The 22732-nt window shown below is 42.0% G+C and overlaps 1 protein-coding gene across 1 annotated transcript in view; it reads right to left on the bottom strand.

Moving 5' to 3' along the window:
* thada (THADA armadillo repeat containing) overlaps positions 1 to 22732 on the bottom strand; it is a 123039-nt gene that overhangs the window by 64888 nt on the left and 35419 nt on the right. The window contains exons 27-28 of the mRNA XM_085297600.1: positions 12973 to 13062; positions 5898 to 6029 (exon numbers count right to left, since the gene is read on the bottom strand). Of these exons, the coding sequence (XP_085153726.1) occupies positions 5898 to 6029; positions 12973 to 13062 (222 nt within the window). The remainder of the gene's footprint in view (positions 1 to 5897; positions 6030 to 12972; positions 13063 to 22732) is intronic.

Here is a 22732-nt window from a genome sequence, read left to right as displayed (position 1 = left end):
TGGGGTCCTTAGGGACTAGTAAAGGGCTATACAAATACAGGCCATTTACCATTTTACCATATATCGTTATCGCCTGAAATGAAAAAAAAAAAAAAAAAAAACATATCGTGATATGAAAAAATCTCATATCGCCCAGTTCTATGGCTACCCCATACCTGCATACCACCATCACCCAGGACCTGAAGTGGGAGCCCACCATCACCTCCGTCATCAAGAAAGCCCAGCAGAGGATGTACTTCCTGAGGCAGCTGAAGAAATTCAACCTGCCAACACGGACGATGATGCAGTTCTACACTGCAATCATCGAGTCCATCCTCACCTCCTCCATCACCGTGTGGTACGCTGGAGCCACTATCAGGGACAAACAGAGACTGCAGCGTGTTGTGCGCTCTGCTGAGAAGGTGATTGGCTGCAGACTCCCATCTCTGCAGGACCTGTACACCTCCAGGACACTGCGGTGTGCAGCTCGGATCTCAGCTGACCCTTCTCACCCTGGACACAGTCTGTTTGACCTGCTCCCCTCAGGCAGGAGGCTCCGGTCCATTCGCACCAGAACCTCTCGCCATAAGAACAGTTTCTTCCCCTCTGCTGTTGGACACATGAACAATAACCGTACGACTGTTCCCACCACTAACACATGACCCTACGCTGTGTTCACTGCATCATTCCATGTTTGGCACTGATCACCACCTGCACCCATGTATATATCATGTATATATCTATCTATCTACTTAGCACTTTTAATTCTTATTCTTATTTTTATTTTCATGTCTATTTAAGCTTAATTTATAACAGTATGTCTGCACTGAAGCACCGCAGCAATTTCCTAATGTTGTAAACCCGCTCAACATTTGGCAATAAAACCCTTTCTGATTCTGATGTAGTTCTGCTGGAGGTTTCTTCCTGTTAAAAGGGGTTTTTTCTTTCCCACTCTCGCCAAGCAATTGCTGAAATTACTGTATGGCCTTTACCTTACAGTATAAATCGGCTTAAGGCAACTGTGGTTGTGATCTGCCTATAAAAACAAAAATGAAGTGTTTTGCAACATACGACTGAAGACGTGGATCAGACTAGAAACAGTTACAGAACCAGCCTTTAAGTGTGCAGTCAGACAGAGTGTACAGATGGAGGAAAAACCAAATGCGATCAAGACCAGATTACCAATACAGGTGAAATAGTCTTGGAGGTCTCTAAAGATCCTGAGGCAACACGTCAGCGCCTAAAGAGCTGCTGGTAAAAACTTCAAACTGGAAAAAAGAAAGTTAGACTATTTTTGTAGTCATATCTGAATCCAGACATTGTTTAAACATTCTGACACATATCCATAGTCCAATAACAATTGTCTCTGTAATAAAGGGTACAATGCCAGCAGGAAATGCTACAACTTAAAAGCACTGTTTAATGGAGCCAACTTGTCAAACTGAAAACAACATGATTTTTTAAAAAGGCTAAATATTTGGGGCACTAGCAGCTTTGCATTTCCTGTTCTTTGACTTTGCTATGTCTTATAACCTTGAGCTACACTATTATGTACAAACACATACCTTATTAGCATTACTCATACAACAGGGTTGAACTTGACTGTTTTAGAGGGCAGAGGTTTCACCCTCACACACTAGAGTTTCGTGCAATAAGTACTAATCCTGAAAGATCATTGGGAAGCAGAATGACTGCGCTAACCTGGCAAAGGACCAGTAGCAATAGTTGCCCCAAATCTCCACCTTTAAACATAACAAAGGTTGGATGAAGGAAAACACAAAACAGTCATAACTCCCCTTGAGGTGCAGAGGAACGTGAACATCTAAACAAAATTCTCATGCCAGTTCCTTCAAACAGTTGATGAGAATTTTGCACGCAAACACCAAATGTCACCCTCACCGTGGCACTGAAGACACTGAGGTCAATGCAAAGGGAGTCAGACTACTCCTCTGGGGAGGCACAGATGTTAGCATGAAACTTGAATTCCTTTCAAACTTTGAGTCTGGGCCAAACAAACTAAAAGAGCTGCTCAACACCAGAATATATTATACAGTAAACCGCAAACAATACGGCTCTACCGTTTCACTAAAAATGTGACAGATGTTTATCCAATCTACTTGAAAATTGGAGGATTTACTGCCTGGTTAGTTTGAGGTATTTGGATGAGTGGTTCTTATATTCCAGTTAACAAGTCTGTAGGGTGAGGGGCACTAGCTTTGTGAAAACACTGACTCATTTTAAATCTCATTCCCCAAAATCTAACCCTAAGCTTAAGCATTGCAACTAAACTAAACATTAAAAAAAAAGGTAGACGTAGCCATGGAGACAAAGACACCCGCCTGCCAAAAAAAAAAAAAAGGCCACTGCACTAACAATAAAGCCAAATCCCACAACTACTGTACTCACAAAGCATGCTACAATACCAGTTTTATGTCTCCTCACTATGCCAGCCACTAGAGCAGGGCGATATGACCAAAAATATTTATCACGATATACATTTGAAAATTTGCAATAACGATATAACTGACGATATAATTGACACTAGACAAAATACTTTACAACTCCACAACTTTATTAGTGCAAAAAAATAAAAAACAACCCATCAATGTATTTTCACTTAAACAAGCAGCTGTTTTTATGTGCATTAAAGTTATATAAAAATTTAACAGTGCAAAATTTCTTGCTGACAGTTTAACCAAAAGGCATTTCCAGTGGAAACTGGCCGACATATCCTCAGCATAACCATGTATAATATCCACAAAACTTAAAAGAAGTTATACACACACACAATACGGTAATATTATGTTGAAGCACAGTACGTATCACTCCGCGAGGCGCCTGCCTACGATAGCCGTAATGCTCCGACAATCCATCAAGCATTGCGGCTTCGTAGCTTAGCAAAGTCGTACTAAAACATTTGACAGATTTTCAAATGCCGTATACATAAAATCGTTTCGAGGTCAGTAAACACAACCAGAACTCATACATAAGGCACACGGGATTATAAGGGGCGCTGTCGATATTCAGAAAAATCAAAGGATTGATTTTAAGTGTGCCGTATTTTGCAAGAAAAACACGGTAATAACGACGGCCCGCTAGCATGCGCTACCAAAAATAGTGCTTTGTTGTGTATCTGACGGTCGAAAGCCAAACCAGTTCCACACTGAAGTTGCAGCATTTTTACAAACCACTTCTGCTTCATCCGTTTCATTCAACGATCCGCTTTCGCCCTCATTCTCCATCGCCGCCGCCATGCTTTTTCCGCCATGTGCGTATGAAAACAAAGGCACCGCGCATGCGCGTTTTACCCAAATTCTATCACGATATTTCATTTTCTTGTCGTTGCCCAACATTATACCGGTATTACAGTGAACGGTATGATATGGCCCAGCCCTACCAGCCCCTACCAACACACATACAGCACCCACATGCAAGCACTATTATCTAAACCATCAGTAGTGCATTCCAACCTCAAGGTCAAAGCTTAACTCCCTATATCCTCCCAAACACGCGCGCACATCCACACACACAAAGTCGGACGCACAAGCTATCCAGCTGTAAAAATACTGCATCAATCATCTGGCTGGACAATTTACACATCAGATAAACTATTCAGAATAGCTATAGTGACAGAATAGCTTAAAGAAATGTAATGAGAAGGCTCTGCCTTGCACACATAACACAATAGTGATTTCCGTACAAAGTGAAAAAGCCTTCACACCCACCTTTTCTTTGCCACAAAGCATCACCAGCTGTGTGCTTGCATTCCAGAAAACATGAGCTTCAGTCTCCACCACCTTAGTTGTGCTGCTTTTATTTTATACACCTTATCAAGGTGCTGTTGAAGGGTGTAGGCGTGTTAAATGCTGAGATCAGGTATTATTTTCTTGGGATGCCAAATCTTGTGGACACACAAGGTTGAAGCTTACAGTTCTTATTTGCAGGTGCAGCATAAGAACATCTTCCAATAATATTTGTACATTCCTCTAATGGAGAAATGTAACAAAATGAAGTTGTGACTAAAGTTTCCCACTCGCCTGAGAGGTTCACTCTCCAGTAAACAGCGAGTGGATTCAGACGAGCTGCAACGCGAGACAACACACACATGCGCTGCTCGCTGCAGGAACAGCTCACAGTAGATGGGTGTTTTGTCTTAGTGTGGAAAGACACAAAATCCTACAGACGAACACAAAACAATCTCTCTTGTAGCCATGGCGAAACCTTAGATTATATCACAGCGATTGTACCAGTACTGAAAAACGACAATGAATTGATGACAGCACATCCATATCAAAGATGCAGAAACACCTGCGCAAACAACACAAATGAAAGAAGCCTCGCACACACACAAACACACAAAATATTTAGACCTTTGCTGATTGTGAATTGTTCTATAGTTAGAAAGAAAAGTTCAGATAAACTTAGTTTGAGAGGTTTATCACAGCTGAGTGAGCAGGTGTGGGACTCTCTTGGGTTGGACAGAATTCCTTTGGTTACATTTTTTCCTTTCAGACTGTACATAAGCAGGCAAAGAGACTGGAAAAGGCAGGGTGGGATAAATGCTCATTCAAGTCCACTGTTATGAGTGGAGGGATGAATAGTGACAGGAAACAAGGAAACATCACAACGCAGGGACGACAGTCATGAAATAAAAGTCATGTGTGTGCCAATCCAGCACGGCCAAAGTTTCTAATAATGAAAGGTCAGCGTATGAACAAATATTTCCTCTGAGGCAAAAGCACAGCCTTCCCTAAAGCCTGTGCTTTTCTCTGTTAATGGCATAACTGATATCCGGAATTTTGCAATGTCAAAAACAGCTCTGACTGGGAATTAGGGCTGGGCGATATGTACAAATTTTCCAACCGACAATCGTCAGTCCAATAATCAACGATGGGCGATATATTCGTGCATGCGCAGGATGACCGGAGCAATGTAATCATGCACAGACTGATTTGCGCATTTACAACACAGAAGAAGTCCAAACATGGACGAACTAATCCCCTAATTAATTGTTCATTGCGTTAGTCGTCATGATGGCATGTTAACGCTGACAGCACTAAAAAAATATAAAGTCGCCAATTTGGGATTTCTTTGGCTTTAAACCAGATGAAAGAGGGAGACCTAAGAAAGTGTGCAGACGTATGGTGCGAGCAAAGTACTCAAACACGACTAACTTGCATGAGCATGCACGTGTCCACCTGACACTGGCTGAGTATCCTAGACTATCACCAGCTTCTGCAGCTCCATCAACAAGCATTTGGGCGCACTCTGAGGACGGTGCATGTGCTCGCAGATGAACGAGGGTGCTGTTAAAACAGCGCTACTATTTTTTTTTTCCTTCTGTTGACTGCTTCTATTAGCTCCATCGTTATTAGCAAACTTACTCATGGGCAAATAAATAAATAAATAAATCACCGTTGTAAAAATGATCGACGATAGCTGATATATTCATCCAATCGCCCAACATTGAGTGCATACATAAAAACATCATTAGAACATCGCTGAACTGACTACCACATCAAAAGAAGAAGATGAATAGAGCGGATGAATCTCCATGTCTCAGTCAGAATGCTTGGTGTGGGTTAAAACATCCTCCACTTCACAGAAAGCAGCCACAGTCCTGACCACCCGTGTCACATGTTCATTGTATGTAAGACGACAGGAGAGAGAAATCCACTGGAGTGTATCAAACCAGCAGAAAACATATTTGGGTCTGGATGCGTTTTGCTTCCCTGGAGACACTGCTAAGTCCCCCGCTTTGCATCTTTGTGGTTTGTGCAAACCTGTAGAGTCCATGCAGCTGAACTGCGCTGTTTGTGAAACTAACCCACATTTGTAGAAAATCATCAGTAATGGTCTCGGTTGTTGTGACTCCACTGTTTCCACTGTACCTGTGCATGCATGCGTAGATCACCTACCTCATGATGAAGGGCATGAAAGGTGCGAGCCCCAAAGGAGAAGAGGATCCATCCATGGGAGAAGGGTAGAGCCGACTGAGAACCAGCAGCAGCAAGAAGAGACTGGGGTGCAGCTTCACCTGACCGCTGTCACTGAACATGTACACAAACACAAAGACGCACACAATTAACGTTATCTAGAAAGTAAAAGTCATAAATCATCAATGGTAAAGCCGTTAAATGAATGGATACTTCAAGGCGACACTCCTGCCGTCGCTGTAATGGCAGAGAACCGATAAACTGAACGCTGTTTTTGGATAATCTTCTTCTGACATGATCATGAGGGACTCTGTACACATAAAAGAAGTTGTTAGCAAAGGAAAGGGCCTGAAACGTGGGCTCTAGGACTAACCTTCACCTCTCCAGTGAAGGGTTGTTAACAGCCCATAGATAAATGTGGGGCTTATGCTAACATGCAGTCAAACTCTATGAAGTTGAACTTCAGGAGTCTCTATGGCAGAACTGCACAGTAATTATTTCTTCACTTTCTTGCCCTTTGCTAAGAGTTCATAGTTAAATGAGAATATCCTCTTGTCTGTCAGCTAGTGATGTGCAGATCGATCCTGAAATATCGATTCCTCCGATACCAGTCATTTATGTTCTAGAATCGATTCTCACATTACAATATCGATATTTTAGTAATTTAGAGTAAATTTGTAGTTTATCATTAACTACAAATGATAAACTACATTTCATGTGCGAAATACGTCTGTATAAATGTCTCGCCGCCCCTTGGCGTGCGCACTCACAACGATGGCTGAGCGTAATTGTGTGGATGTATTTTACCTCCACAAACAGCTGAGACGTGGTTTGCAATACATGTGGCAAAAAAGTGAGGTGTTGTGGCCGTACTAGGGAGACATTCAAAAGGGCTGTTGGGGGGGGGGGATAAATACATTTTACAGTGTTTATTTATAGGATAAAATACGTTAAATGTCACCGTTATTATTGGCCGGCCCGGAAACAACGGGGGTGTCCAAATTCAGAGGCTGCTTCCACCTGAGGACCCGGCCTTCGCGGTCTAAAGAAAGCCGGGTAGTACGTCACAGGCTCCCTCGGTGGAGAGAAACTCTGCCGTCTGCTCCTTGCTATCTAGATATAACAGGGCGCTGGCGTAGACTCTTCTGTTTAATCATTTTCTGTTTGACGTTTATTCAGCTGTGTGAAAACCCCGGAGGAACCCTCCCGAGAGATTAATAAAGTTTAATTTAATCTAATCTAATAACTTTAATCTCAGCCAAACCGATTTACCCACGAACAAATAAAACACTGAAAAAGCCAAACAATAACATTTTTAAGTTATCAAAGTGACTTATATATCCTGTTTAACCCGAGTAGCGAAAGACCGCGGGGGTTTGAAGACGATGTGTCGGTCGGCTCAGATATTTGACGTTTACACATTCTCACCTGAAAATATGTTAAAAGTTTTTTTTGCGACCCAGAAAGAGAAATAAGAGTAATATTAAAACTAAGTCGCTGCCGTCATTGCTGGAATTGGCTGGGCCACGCTATGAATTCTGCGATACGGTTTTTCAATTTTGTTGTCCGGGTGGAAAATCGGGGGAAATTCAGGAGAATGGTGGCTCCGGGAGATTTTCGGGACGGGCACTGAAATTCGGTATTGTCCCGGAAAAATCTGGAGGGTTGACATGTATGGTTGTGGCAACATCACTAACCTTGTCAAACACCTCAGAGTAAATCATATCACAGAATATGACGAGCGTATGTTGAGACGAACTGAAGAGGAGGAGAGGGACAGGTGCTGCTAGGGCGAGACAGACGTCTCTCATGAAGTCCTTTAGTGCTGCAGGCAGGCAAAGTGTTCAAATAGGCAGAACTTCAGTTTTTTTATTTCTATATGATGAACCCTGCATTATTAAGTAATAAGAACAAGTAATCTGATGCCCTGTAATCATTATGATGCTATAATTTGAGATACAATAAATAAAATACGTTTTTGTACAAAGTAACTGTATCGGATCAGTATCGTCGATACCACCCTGAATATTACTTGGTATCAGATCGGAAAGGAAATCAGTGGTATCGCACATCACTACTATCGGCTGACTATGAAGCTAAAGCAGCAGACGATTAGCTAAGCTTAGCACAGAAAGACCGAGCTAATGAACAGCACTTGTTAGCACAGCACTAGCAGTTAAAACGTTAAAATCGGTGTAGTGTTCACGTGACAGGAACTCGAGGAAAAGCGCTTTTTAGCTCCTGGAATTCATCTATAGTGGTGAGAAATAAACAGTCTGATGTGGCGCTCACTGCAACAGGATCAAACAGTGAAAAGTCACCTGAAAAGCACAGATAACCAAAGTTACCGTGCAAAATTTAACTGGCCTAAATTCCTCTTGCTTTTTAATAGACTCTGCATGTCTAAAACCACCCACGCTCTCAAACAGTCATGTCCTCATCAGTCCTTGAACCGAGCTTTTCACCTCCCTCTTCTCCTCCATCCAAGCCAGCTGAGTCAGAATGGAAAAGTGTCTCTCTGCCAGCGGTTTCACAGTTTCACTCTGACACACTCGCAGGGAAGGAAGCAGGGAGGAAAATAGAGACGGGGAAAGAAACAAGGACTCAAAGAGCAAAATAAAATGAACCTTATGTAGTGTCAACAACAAAGTGCAGCCCCGCTTTGCCTTCACGAGCTTTAGTTTTTCCTGTCTTGAATATAGAAACATGAGGAGGAAACAGTGTTTCAGCTTGACGCTGAACTTTGTGAAGGTCTGCTAATGTGACTGTATCAGTAGAGCAGTACATCCTTTGGGCCCTGTCATTAGTCATGAGGATCTCAGAACGGAGACCTTCCCTCTCGCTCCTTCCCCGAGAAAACATCGTATGCTTTTCATTACTTCGTTAAACAAAACACTCACAGAGAACCGTCCACTGGGACTGCCGCAGATCGGCAAGATGGGAAATGTAATAGCGGCCCAATTAGTAACTGGTCTAATGTGTTTAATGTCACAATTCAGTCAAGCACAGCGGGACAGGATGTGATGTCACAGAAACAAGGGACTGGGCTGGTGGTGGAGAGGGGGGCATACAAGGCCTTGTTGGGATGCAGCTGAAGGCAGAAACATTTGACAGGATAAAAAAGCGACTCTGTGGCATTTAATGCTGTCAGATCCTTCTGTGAATGTTTGCTTTCTCTAACCCAAACTCCTCAATCATCTTCAACGGCCGGGTGTTTGATGAAACAGCCTATTTTTATTTTGTCTCGTTTAGAAAGAGAGTGGAAACAGAGCGCTGACCTTAAGTATATGAATTCTTCATTTAGAAAGGAGTGAAGGGGACACAGTAGCAAAGAGACACCAAAGAAGCTCTAAAGTAAAGTCAAGCTGCAGACTTTATTCCACTGGTAGACAAATAAATCATCCACTGTGTTTAGAAAATGACTTGGAATATGATCCGAAAACTGTTTTCTTTGGACGTGCAGGCAGAGGCAGATAAGATGAAGCGCTGCTACAAATCAGAGCGGACTAAAAATGCGGGCGGTGACCTGAAATACTTTTGCAGATAAATCTGCTTTGCTACGCAGAGATAATAAAATTTGAAATCTGAAACAACAAGTCGTCTCGGAGCATATATGAGAGCATGCTTAGGCCCCTCCGAGATAGTTTTTTCAAAATTAAATTTAGAGTGTTTAGAGTGAGTGCATATACAAGCAGACACTGTGTGACAGGAGGACTATAGGAAGTACTATAGGAGGTAAAACAGAGGATACCAGAAACAAATGCTACGCAAAATGTACTCACAGGTCATTCAAAACCCTCCATTTAATAATCAGGAATCAAAATAAGAAAGGCACTGGCAGAACACATAAATAAATAAATCTGATTCTTTTGGTCTGGACAGTTTTCTTCCCCCGTGGCGTGTGATGAAGCTGATTTTTAGTTGTTGTTTTTTTTACCTTGCTTCCTTTCATTTAAGGAATGAAAGTGAAAGCCATAATAAATAATAACTATTAAATAAGTCAAGAAACGTGCTCACCTGAAGCCCCGGTCACACAAACATCGAGACCCCGCTAAACGACTGAAATTTACATTTTCATTTGCTAGGTAGCTGGTGGTTGCTTGGTGTCAACGAATCTGCATTTCTTCCCCAACAACCGGTGGTTGCCAAGAAGTTGCCAACTGGTCTCTAGGCCTGTGTGAATCTGATATATAACCTGTGACTCTGAGAAGAGATTCGGTTTGCAGACATTGAAGGAAGGAGAAGCCTTAAAGAACAACAATTGTTTTTTTGTCCCATCACATATACACTGTGATAATACTGGATGCCAACATTAAGCATGAACAGAGTTTAAAAAAAGAAAACAAAACAAGGTTAGCATATATGTGCAAGTAATGTGTTAGCAAAAAGCCGTGGTTTCAGGGATTTTAATCTATTCTCGGATCTTTAAGTGAAGGGATATCTGAGGCTGACAGTGGGTGGATAAGAACTGTGAATCTTTCTCATCTAGAAAATGTCTAGCACAGTCTGATTACCTAAGGACCAGACACTCCTGCACCATGAAGGACCCACTGCAGCAGGATAAGGTCTCAGAGTGGATCTGAGACAGTCAGGGTATCACAGTCAGGGTTCGCCTTGTAATCGGAAGGTTGCTGGTTCGAGCCCCGGCTTGGACAGTCTCAGTCGTTGTGTCCTTGGGCAAGACGCTTCACCCGTTGCCTACTGGTGGTGGTCAGAGGGCCCGGTGGCGCCAGTGTCCGGCAGCCTCGCCTCTGTCAGTGCGCCCCAGGGTGGCTGTGGCTACAATGTAGCTTGCCATCACCAGTGTGTGAATGTGTGCGTGAATGGGTGGATGACAGGTTGTGTAAAGCGCTTTGGGGTCCTTAGGGACTAGAAAAGTGCTATACAAATACAGGCCCTTTACCATTACATGGAGTCTGTGCGACTTTCTGAAGCAGTCTACTAGGGCCCACTCGGGTCTCAGTGACGCAGGTTTCGTCATCAGTGGGTCTGTGTGGAGCTCCATGTGCCTGCCTGGTTTTTGTGACTGCGTGGACTCATCCACTTAGAATACCTATTGCAATGCGCCCACTATGCATGCTCTCCAGGTGCCGGACTTTAAGTGGAAGTCTGAAATCTAACAGGAATGACTGCTGGGCCGTTGGGTTTCCAGCTCTCCACTTAACGTTCACCGCCGCGTCTCCAAACTCTTTCACGTGTATCACAGGTGCTCGTTGTGAACCTGCTGCTATCTGTGAACAGGATGGTGTGCAAGTGGTTCATCTGCCACTTTTGGCGTTCTTGGGCAAAGGACCTAATGTGATGCTCATGGAGTTCGTTTCTTACTGTTTGACTGGATAAATGTACATGAGCAGCTCTCTGGTGGTTACTTTGTAAATACATGAAATGGATTCACAATGTTTTGTGCTTTCTAACTCAACACATCCATATCCCTGAAGTTCATCTGACTTTGTTTGATACCATGATGAGTATCTTTATCTTCATTTAAGGATAGTATATATAAAATATATGGATATACAGTGTAACGTGTTGCCAAAAAAACAAAAAAGGAGAATGATGGCAGAAAGATGGTGCTTTAAACAATATTTCTATAACAATAAAATAAAAACAGTTTAAACTCATGGTGGGAGTCATTTTTAAGAGGTAAGAATCAGAGTGTAGGGGGTTGATTATACAGAGATCACTGTTCAGCTGTGCAGGCAGTGATAACAGGTCATCTCTCACAGTAACCAGCTGCTGTCAGGGAAACACCCTGTACACTAGCTGCCCAGCATCAAACACTTGGTGACTCTAATAAGGCTTGAATGCCTGTAGAGAGCATGCCATGTGCTGGTCCATCTGCATTGCTTTGCTATCAACAAGTGAAACTGAGCTTTTGGAGCTAATAAAGCTCATAAAGTAATGAAAAGCGCCTTTTATCAGGAGTAAAGACTTCAGAATTTTTTGAATCCATACAGCTATGAAAACTGTTTAATAGTCACTACAGTGAGTATTAAAAGAAGATAATCAGAGTCAGCTTTGCAGGTTTAAATACTGCCACCAAGAATTTTATTTAAAAACTATGATTACAAAGCTCATCAAGGCTGAAACATGCCAACATCAGCAAGACTTGTCTGCATGCAACAACAATGCTTACTGCAGGAAGAAGCACATACTCTGCTTGTCCAGTGTTTTCCATGTCAGGTTGTGTACTACACATCTCGCAGCTTTAGTAATAAGAGGGATTTCTGCAGGAAGGGCGGATTACATAATCCACAAATATACAGCCTTACACAGGTCCAGATCCTGCTTCTATAATCTTTCCTATATCGTTGGCCTATTTTGGAAACACACTCTTTCACGTCTGTTTAAAAAACCACTAACAGCAGCCCTCTTACCTCCAGTCCTGCAGCGTATGGCTACAGTTTGGTGCGGTTGGTCTGTTTGGGTGGTGCGATACGCTGAGATGTGGGAAGTCAGACAGCCGGGATCTGGTTCCGTGGGAAATTTGCAAATGTTTTAACAAGGGTCGCGGGGAGTAGGGGGGAATTGTGAAAGAGCTGGCCTGAAAGAGCTTTCAATTAATTGGATCCATATTAAGATAAGGCCGCCTGGGCAGCTGTTGGATGACTCATATGCTTTTAAAAAGGGAGTCTGGAGTGAGCTGACAAAGATAAGACCGATGAACCCAAGTGGACCCAACTCTCCACTCCAAAAACTGTAGCAAAATCTCAACAAGACATTTGTTTTATTCGCTCGTAAAGCTCTGTGCTTTGAACAATTGTCTGTCAGCTAAGCAGTTTAGAAAAAGGCCCACATGAGAATTCAATGCAGAGGAAAAAGAGCCGAGCTCTTTGAGAAAAACCTAGCTTCCGGACTGATGAAAAGTTGCGCTATCCTTGCTTCTTCCACCAGAAAGCCTGCCAGTGAAAAGCACCACTGCTTAATCAGCTTAAGCAAACAAAAAAGGCTGTCTTGTAGAGCTGAAATGCAAGTCAAAGTGAACCCATAATAGGACCAAGGATGTGCAAAAAGCCACGGCAAGTGTGCGTGTGTGGATTTAAGAGCGCCGCCTTACCTTTCCACTGTGGCTGCAGCTTCCTCCAGCTGGTTCAGAAGGAACGGGTATAGAGCCGGAAAGCGGGTGAAAAACTCTCGACCCGTCATCCTGCAGGCAGAGAGAGAGAGAGAGCTCTTACAACGACAATCAGAAATAAGGATTCACAAACAAGCATCTTTGATATATTCGGTGAAGTGTATAGTAAAGGTTCCATATAAAATACGATCTGCCAATTCATTAGGTACACCTGCTTAAGCGCTCATAGATGCCAATACCACAATGTATTCAGACGTGTAAACATGGTCAAAATGACCATAGCATGGTTTTCAGAAGCAGGCAGGTATTTCAGAAACTGCTACTCTATGAGGAGTTTCCCACACAAGCATCTCTAGGGTTTACAGAGAATGGTGAGGAAAACAAAACATATCCAGTGAGCAGAAGTTCTCTGGGTGAGAAGGCCTTGTTGATGTCAGTGGACTGGCAGAACTGGCAGTAAAGCAACTACCTGTTACAATCAGGGTATGCAGAAGACCATCTCTAAACACACGTGCAGATGGGCTACAGCAGCAGAAGACCACACTGCTCCTGTCAGCCAACAGCATGAAATTCAGGGTAGAATTCCCATGACAATAGAAGCTTGGAAAAACATTGGCTGGTCTGATGAGCCCCAATTTCTGCCGTCATATTTGGATGATAGTGTCAGCATTTTGAATAAATGACATGAAAAGACGGATCCACCCTGCCTTTTTTAAATGATGTGGGCTGGGGGTACGTCCAGGACCGCTGTAGCACCAACTGAACATCATTTAAATACCACAGTCTACTCTACCTGAGTACTGTACCCGTCAAGTAGCAAAAATGCCAAGTCACAAAGCTTAAACCATGAAAGTGGTGCGGCTCAGCCCCCAAGGACGTCAACCTAGAGGCAGACCAAAGCGGAGATGGATGGACCGAATCAAGGACGACGTGAAGAAGATCGAAGCCGATCTGACCGACGCCCTTGACCGACCCAAGTGGAGACGACTTTGCAGAAAAGCAGACCCTGCAACCGAGCGGGAAAAACGCTAGGAGGAAGACAAAGCTTAAACCATGAAAAAAAAAATGGCTTGTTGAACATGACGATGAGTTTAATTGACTAAAATACCCTTTAAAATCAGCTCTGTCTAATAGAGCACCTTTGGGATGTGGTGGAACGGAAGATTAATGCTACGGAAAACCAAAAGTCATAAGAAACGTTTAGAGAACTTGTGGTCACACAGTGTGGTACGACACGTTTCACACCAGGTGGCATCCAGCTTTAACACCACCACCAACAAGGTAGCTGCTGCCCCTGGATTATTTACTATAATCACATATATGAGATATATATATATATATATATATATATATATATATATATATATATATATATATATATAAGGGGTGCCACGATACTCGTATCGATATTGAACCGTTCGATACAGTGCTTTCGGTTCGGTACGCATATGTATCGAACAATACAACATTTGTAATTTATTTTATCAACTTTCCTTCTGACGATGCTGTCTGTGTTGAGCGCTCAGTGAATCTGCGTTCGACTACTCCGCCTAGGCTGCACTGTCGAGCGCAGATCCACTGAGCGCTCAACACAGACAGCATCGTCAGAAGGAAGAGCGCAGGGCAAGCTAGCGAGACAGAAGTTAAGCTCTCCTTGCAACATGGCAAATTGAACCTCCCCCACCCTCATTCAGATCTGGCGTTTGGAATTATTTTGGTTTTCATGTGACGTATGACCCTGAAGGTAAGCGCGTCATGGACTAAAGTAAAACAGTATGTTGGATGTGCCACGAAATGCTCAATTACATGGGTGGGAACTAGTGTGTTAGCACAGTTAGCTCGTTAACGTGTTGGCCGTCTAGCCCCAAGCAGGGGTAGCTCGTTAACGGAGATTTGCCGTGTTGTGGCATTAACGTCATTTCAACGAGATTAACGCTGACAGCACTAGTGGGAACACAACGAATATGACTGCACATTTACGCCGACATCATCCTAGTGCAAAGATAAGTGGAAGCAGACAAAAACAACAAGCACGCATGCTACAAACTTTACCCGAGTCATTTAGAGAGCCGTTAGCACATGATTCTCCTTATGGGGACCTGATATGTTTAATATTGTGGCGAGCTCAGACAAGGAGGAGACGGAGGTGTCGTTTGGTCTTGCTTCCCGTGAGCTAGCCAGGAAGCACAGCCGTTTATTGACATCTGCAGAAGAACACTGCCGCTAGCTAACTGCTCAGCGCAGCAACCGCACAGCAACAACAACAACAACACACAGGGCGCCCTCTGACCCCGGAAGGACACACCGTTGCAGCGAGAGGGCGTCACCCGTCACTATGGCAACATAAACAAAACATAACTGTACAAACAGAACCCCGAACAGCCCTGACCCGCTACAATATGCTGCTGAGAATATAACCCAGAAGAAGCGTATAGTATAGCTTTTATTTTGGAAAGAGCCATTTCTCTGTAATAAACTCTCTTTTCCAAAGATGAAAAATCGCTAGCCCGACGTCCCGGGGCTAGCGATTTTTCCAGTCGGGCTATAAAATCTATCTCTTCCCTGCCCGTCGGGCTATTGTAGGAAGGAAAACTATATGTCAATGCTTTTGCATTCTTTCGGAAATGTAGCTGGGTAATTATGTCATTGGCATCGGTGAGCCACTGTCAGTATGTGACATATTGAAATCGCGTTTGAATTTGCGCTTGTTTTTTGCTTTCACTTTGCAATCGCGCGAACTGTGTATAGAGAGCGACAGCACTGTTTGGTGAGTGATGATAATTTGCGCACCAATTCCTCTGACATCGTCTTATCAATCGTTAGCTTATATGCAAACATGACAAGTGAAATCTCCCGCAGCTTAAACATGTGAGAGGTTGATCGCGCAGAGAATCGCTGACCGTTATGTGTGCGTGTGTAAAAGCAGCAGGATATATATTTTAGTTCTGCTGAGCCAAATAAGACAGGTCAGGGTGAAGAAGTGACAGCCAAAGAAAAGCTTACCACAAAACGGAGAAGTTATGACAAATCAGACTATAAGGCAAAAAGAAAGTGCAGCTTTATGGTTTCATGGACAAAAGAATTTCTGTGGCTGCAATATGACGAGCTAAATAACCAGGGCTGCACATAAGTGGTCCGCAGGTGCGCATTCGCTGTCAAAATAAAAAACGCGCACAAGATATGAAGTTGCAACGCGTGTTTGCATACATAAGATTTTCTGGAGGAGGACAGACATTTGTTTAGAACTCTTAAAGATGTCGAAGAAGCTCCTTTAAGCAATTACTTTGGTGTTCCTCTACCTCCAAAGAAATGTCAGAAGGAGTCTGAACCACAAAAGAAGCGCGTATTCTCGGAAAAGTGGTTGCAGGAGGTGAGCTGGCTTCAAACAAATGATGAACGCACAGATGTGGTGCGGAATGTGCCGTGAAAATCCCACTCTAGCGGACAAAAACAGCCTTTTATATGGACGCAAACGCGCGTTGCAACTTCTTATCTGGTGCGCTCTTTTATTTTGACAGTGAATGCGCACATGCGGACCACTTATGTGCACCCGTGTAAATAACATAGTGTTCTGCCGGGTGTGTTGTTGGTTTTCTCTCGATTTCTCAGTCGACAAGTGCCTTTGTTACTGGGACCAGTCATTTTAAGAAAGGCCCCCATTAGAACCCATGAGAAATGCAAAAAAAAAAAAAAAAAAAAAAAAAAAAAAAGAATAGGTAGGAAGTTAAAACCCCAAGTTAGTATCATCATGTGGTCCTAAATTTATACACCACTATATAGCAGTTTAAAGAATATACTGTCTTTAATGCTGTTTAAGCTACATTATTTACATAGGTTTTGTGGAGATGCAGCAAAAAGTTTCAGTTGTGATCGGACAAAAAAACAACTTTTCTACATCAGTCAGTTTTGTAATTTGTTTATATAGATTGTATTTGATTCGAGAGGATCCATCTTTCCATCATTAAGGCTCACTGGGACATGTGGTAGAGTAGCTGATATAGGGTAGTGTTTACCCCTTAATTTTAAAGCCCTTGATTTGATTATTAACATAATCAATGCACCCAAATTGCTCTGTAAAGCAGTGTTCAAATAGGCTTTATTCTTTCCAAAACTGCATCCCTCTGATCTTTTGTAGTAGCACAGCACTTTCCATAACACATTTAAGTTCTATATTTAGCTTAAAATAAATTTCACCATTTGAAAAAAGCAGAAAAAAAAAAAAAAAGAAATGCATTATTGCTCAGTCTGCAATATCTTTCCCAGAACAAACACCAATTGCAAATAACATACTAAAAATAAACCTGAAAAATCTGTTTAGAACAGCTACTATGTTGCAAAGAGTGAACTACCACTGGCAAAATTTAGCAGTCTTTGCAAACTTCAAAAAGCAAATGGCCTCGATCTTGGTTCCACTTGTCTCTTACCCGTGACTTCAGTGGAAATTTCAAATTCAGGATCTGACACAGACTGATTCATGTCCTACACAGTTCTTACAAGTTCATAGAAATTTCTGTTCAGTTAGAACCAAGTATTTGAGTTGATGACTGTAATTTTTATACGTTGTAATTTGTTTTTCAACAATTTTTTGATTAATGTTTTGTTTCCTTTACAATATTATACTTTAATGTATAATATTGTAAAGGAAACAAAGCAGGAAACAAAACATCAATCAAAAAATTGCTCTCTTTTTTTATTCGGGCTACTTACATTTATTTTGGGCTACCAAAAACTGAAGAGTCCCTGCCCGAAGGGCTACCAGGGATTTTGAAATTTTGAGAGCCCTGAGATATATTTATTTTTTTAATTACTTTTGTTTCAGCAACATTAAATTTAAAAACTGTACTTTTGAGTTAAAATATATATTTATAATTTTAATAAATGACAAATTAAAAAGGCATGAACATTTTTTTTGTATCGAAAAAATATCGAACGGTGACACCAAAGTATTGAACCGAACCGAACCGTGAATTTTGTGTATCGTTGCACCCCTAATATATATATAATTAAATATACATACATATATGTGATTAATTTCAAGCTTGAAAAGTGCACATTAAAATAAATGCAAACTCAGAGCAGCAGAGGCTGAGGAACTTGCGATCCCTATAAATGGAATTCGGGTATTTTTTCTTGTTTTCCGAGCTGTAATGCAGGACTTCCTCTTGAAACTCGCAGGGGGCAGGCTTAAGCCAAAACTCAAGAAGGCTGCTATTAAACAGTCACAGGACTGCTCTCACACACTGTGTGCTGCTCTGCCTGAAGAGTAAATAGACTCTGACAAGTGAAATATGTGGAGCCTACCCTTTATAGCAGACACTGAAACATTAGAGTAACAAACCTAAAAAAGAAAGAAGGAATAAAGCTGGAAAGTTTATTACTTTTTGGATTGCTTGTCTGCGTCTATGAGGTTTGAAATATTATAGTCTGAAAAATGCTGGATGTAGAGCAAAGGAACATAGAAAGAAGGGTTGTTTGTTTGTAAGGAGAATTATTATGCAAAAAGAGAAATGAATGAAAATGAGCCCCTGTGGAAAAAAGTACTTTACCAGACGCCACTGAGCTAGAGTCGAAGATCGGAAGCAGCTGGGAAGCAAAACAGGAAGGTGATTTCAAGCTACAAAGAGATTCACAAGTAAAGCAAGTATAACGTTAAACAAGAGGACAAATAAAAAAGGAAACTAGTAGTTTTATTGTGCTCCAACTTGAGCTTCATTTACTTAAATTACTGTTCGTTGTGATTAAATTCCTATGTACCAGGAACTCCCCTTCTATAAAAGTGACAAACAGTACCAAGTCGAGCCATAGGCGATGGGGGGAGGGAGGTAATGGAGCGAGCCTCCTGCCAAATACTGAGAAGCTCTGATAAGGAGACGTTCTCAGGATAAATACTCTGTGTCTAAACAAATCAAACCTTAATGTTTGCTTACCCACACCTACAAATGGAAACCGATCTGTGTGTGGATCCATATATCCACTGCACCCCTTTTGCTGTCACATGTTTCTGCTTATGTATTCACACACACGTCAATAAAATGACAAACTTTATATTTAACACAGGCGGTCTCTCTGCTACAACCGCCATTCAGCCTCAGGGCCAATAAAGTTTTTATTTAACTCGACTCATCTAAATAAAGTCATTCCTAAAGGGAAGAGGTCTGCTCTGCCAAGCACTTGATCACAAGACTGGAGAGATCACATAGTGCTTCAGTCACAACTGGATTCTACACTACAAACACACACACACACACACACACACACACACACACACACACTTATTTAATATAAAACACACAGTTGTGGTTCTGCACATCCATCCCAGTAAACATGCTGACTTGAATCAGGTCAAATGGGATGAGTGTTTGTGTCCTTTCTTTCTCTCCTTCCCCTGGAAGGCGTCAGAGAAGGAGAGAGGAGGAAGGCGGAAGTGTAGGGCTGTTTGATATAACGATATATATCCGATGACGATATGAAAACGTCTATGTTTCATATTATGCTCTCGTTTGTTTCATGGTGTCGCAAAATAAACTATTTACTGCCATTTTTTTTCCATCGTTTTAATGGTCACTGTAGAATTTCTTACAGTTCTCTCTTTCTCTTATATTTAATATAACCAACCTACGGACGGGCAAGCGACTGTTTTTATTCGTTGTCGTTAGCAACAAATAAAAACGGTAAAACCATCGCGTGGCTCCGCCGTCCGCTTCTTTATTTTCCACATAAACCTTTCACAATAAAGCTGAAGATTCTGTTGAGAATTTTCAAAATAAACTGAATCAGGTGAAATAGTATGCAGAGCGTTTACGGACGAGACTCTAAAAAGAGCCGTCAGGTGCTAAAAAATAAACCTTAGAACAGGCTTTTCCCCGCAGCACGTCGTGTAATAAATACTCACAAAGAAACTGATGTAACACTCGACCTCAGGTACACGCCGCCCAGCTGAAAACACTGCACGCAAATCAAGTTGCCCGAGATTCACCGAAAATGTAACATTTTTGTGATATATAACGTTGTCGGGACGATAAATGTCACATCGGGATATGAGATTTTGGTCATATCGTACAGCCCCGCAGAGGTGTATGTGAAAAGGTCATGTCTCGTTTGTGGGTTCATAGTTTTTACACCAACAGGTGACGGAGAAAATAAACTAAAAGTATTTTAATAGCATCTGTTTGTCTGGGACAGGTCTCTCTTACAAATGAGACATTGGATCTCAATGTGACTACCTGTATAAATAAAGGTTAAATAATATTTAAAAATACATTTTTATTCTTCTTCACTACATTTCACGGCCAAAAACTGTTTATTTTCAGTTATATTAACTATGAGATATGAATCATGATTCCTGCAGTGCAACAATTTGATCACACAATTTGACTGAAGTGCTGACACGCTTCAATTGATAGAGTTGTTGGACTTTTTCGACTGGAAACAGTCCAATGACAACTTTTAGAGTGAAATTTTAAATTTGCTTCTCATTCTGATGAAGACGGTGCCTCAGAATGACCTTTTTGGCCATTTATAGGAGCGAGAACCACTGAACTAAAATAACTGTCACGTAGCTGCAGCCATCATCAGGTTGACCAGCTACAATAGCACAACAGTGTTTGCGCAATGATACATCAGCGGTTACACACTAGCTCCACACATCCACCTATAAAAAAAAAAAAAAAACATAATTTAAATATAGCTTGCCTAATAGGTAGTTTCCTTTTGCAACTCTGCACAACTTCCCATTCTGATCGTTCGCACTTGTAGATTTGCAGCGCATTCTGTGAGCGTAGATGGGGAAAAGAGGATGAAATCTACCGAGAAGGGTCATTTGTAAACAAATCTATTTGTAGGTGGGGCCAAAGATGGAGTTTTCCAAGGAAAGTTTCCCGCAGCGAAGTGGCACAAAACACAGTTGGGGTCATTCGTGGTGAATCCTCTCCCTCAGAAAGAAAAACGATCGATCGCACTTCTGCCTTAAGTTTCGATCAGAACAGGCTCTTTGAAAACTGCTGTTTGGTCTCTGAGTTAGTTTGAAGGATGAACAGATTTAAGATCAGATTTGGTTTTTGATTTTTTAGGGGAAGTCGTAGCATTTTCTTACTGCTCCTTAAGCCCATTTTTCTGATAACATATCAAATATAAAGACTACAGCACAAGCAAATCAAACTGTGCTGCTGAAGTTTAAAGTGAGAAAAAACCTGACACTTACTTGATCCCAGAGCATTCCCAGTATCTTAACACCCGGGTTAGCACACACTGAATGGATCCCAGGTTCCTTTTTCCACTGCTATGCCAGAGCTTGTTACAACTGGTAGGTTTTTTTGTTGCTTGGAGTGCAGAGTACAATCTTTGCTCTGTCAGTTTTGTTTATGCTCACGTTTATCTCAACAAACTGTATCGGATCAGCATCACTGTGCGGTCAGCGAGAGGCGAGAGGGCCCAGAGCCTGGAGCTTAGTGGAACGGCGATCGGCAAGCAAACGACGCGCCTGAATGTGAGCAACTTCGGAAAATACACAGCTGAAATTCCCACACACCCCGAAATGCTCAGCCCTTTTAAACACACAAATACACATAATGACACAAATAAACTGGTTTGTGTGAGAAAGAGAGATGCGTTTATGCTCCGACTTCAGTCGACCAAGAAACACACACACACACACACACACACACACACACGAATATTAGACTGGACAAGCTGTCACAATACATTTTCTGCTGCCACACTTCACAACCATAAAATCACGGTAATAACACAGACCAGACTTTGGAAAACACTCAAATTCTCAGAGACACAATTATAAATGAGACGCAGCTTTCTGGACCCGCGCGTATTATGACTAACATGCTGCAAGAAGAGAAAAATAATCAGAGACCAAGAACACTAAAACACAAACATGTACCTCTGAAAGTCAAATGAAAGATTCAGGGATCAAAAGCTAATTCTCTTCACCATCACTTATTATTTGTTATTAACTGTAGCACGCTCACACTCCCACGGGCACATAAAAATAACTCCCTGCATTAATAACGAGAATAAACAGATAAGGAGGAAGTGACTAACAGAGAGCTATGCAGAGGGCTCGACAACAGACTGAAAACACAAGTAAAAGCAGACAAGATAAAGTGCAGCATTGTTAGCTTGGTTAACGTTCAGCGGGCTTCAGTAAGGCAGACAGTAGAAACACAGCACAGGGAACCAGACTGAGCACGACCCAAAACCCTGGGAAACTTTACCCCAGATTATACACGCAGTAACAAATCTCTTCTGAGCTGAATATAGACGCTGAACATAAGTGTCGCACAGGCAGCCAAACAGTACATGCACATTATGACCATGTTTGTTTTAATGTGCTCGGAATATTAGACGGATCCCTGTATCAGTTTCACCGGAGGAAAATAAGCTATCAGTCATGTGAGGGATTTATATATTATGGTTACAAGTTGTGCAAGGCCACTCTGCAGGGTTAGGGTAAGGGCAGTGAAGTAACGCTTAACAAGACGCAGAATCTACAGTCGGGCCAACAGCTCTGTGGTTCTGACAGCATGCTAATATTCTTGTGCTGACAGGCTGATTTCATACAATGTTTTTATTCACAAAAACAAAGCACATAAAGAACAAAGTGGGAGCTGGGATGCAGAGAGCCTAGCAGTGCTCCCATCATTAGTGAGTGGTCTTATCAGCTTTCACCCCGTAATTACCACTGAAAAGGTTGAAAACCAACCTTCACACCAGCCGGATATTCTGCAGC

This window comes from Mchenga conophoros, linkage group LG13 (genome assembly GCF_057382185.1).
Source record: "Mchenga conophoros isolate Kocher_MC1m ecotype Shallow Benthic linkage group LG13, M_conophoros_male_GT1.1, whole genome shotgun sequence".
NCBI lineage: Eukaryota > Metazoa > Chordata > Actinopteri > Cichliformes > Cichlidae > Mchenga > Mchenga conophoros.
Note: the sequence above shows the minus strand (reverse complement) of the source record. Positions and strands in the feature narration are given on the sequence as shown.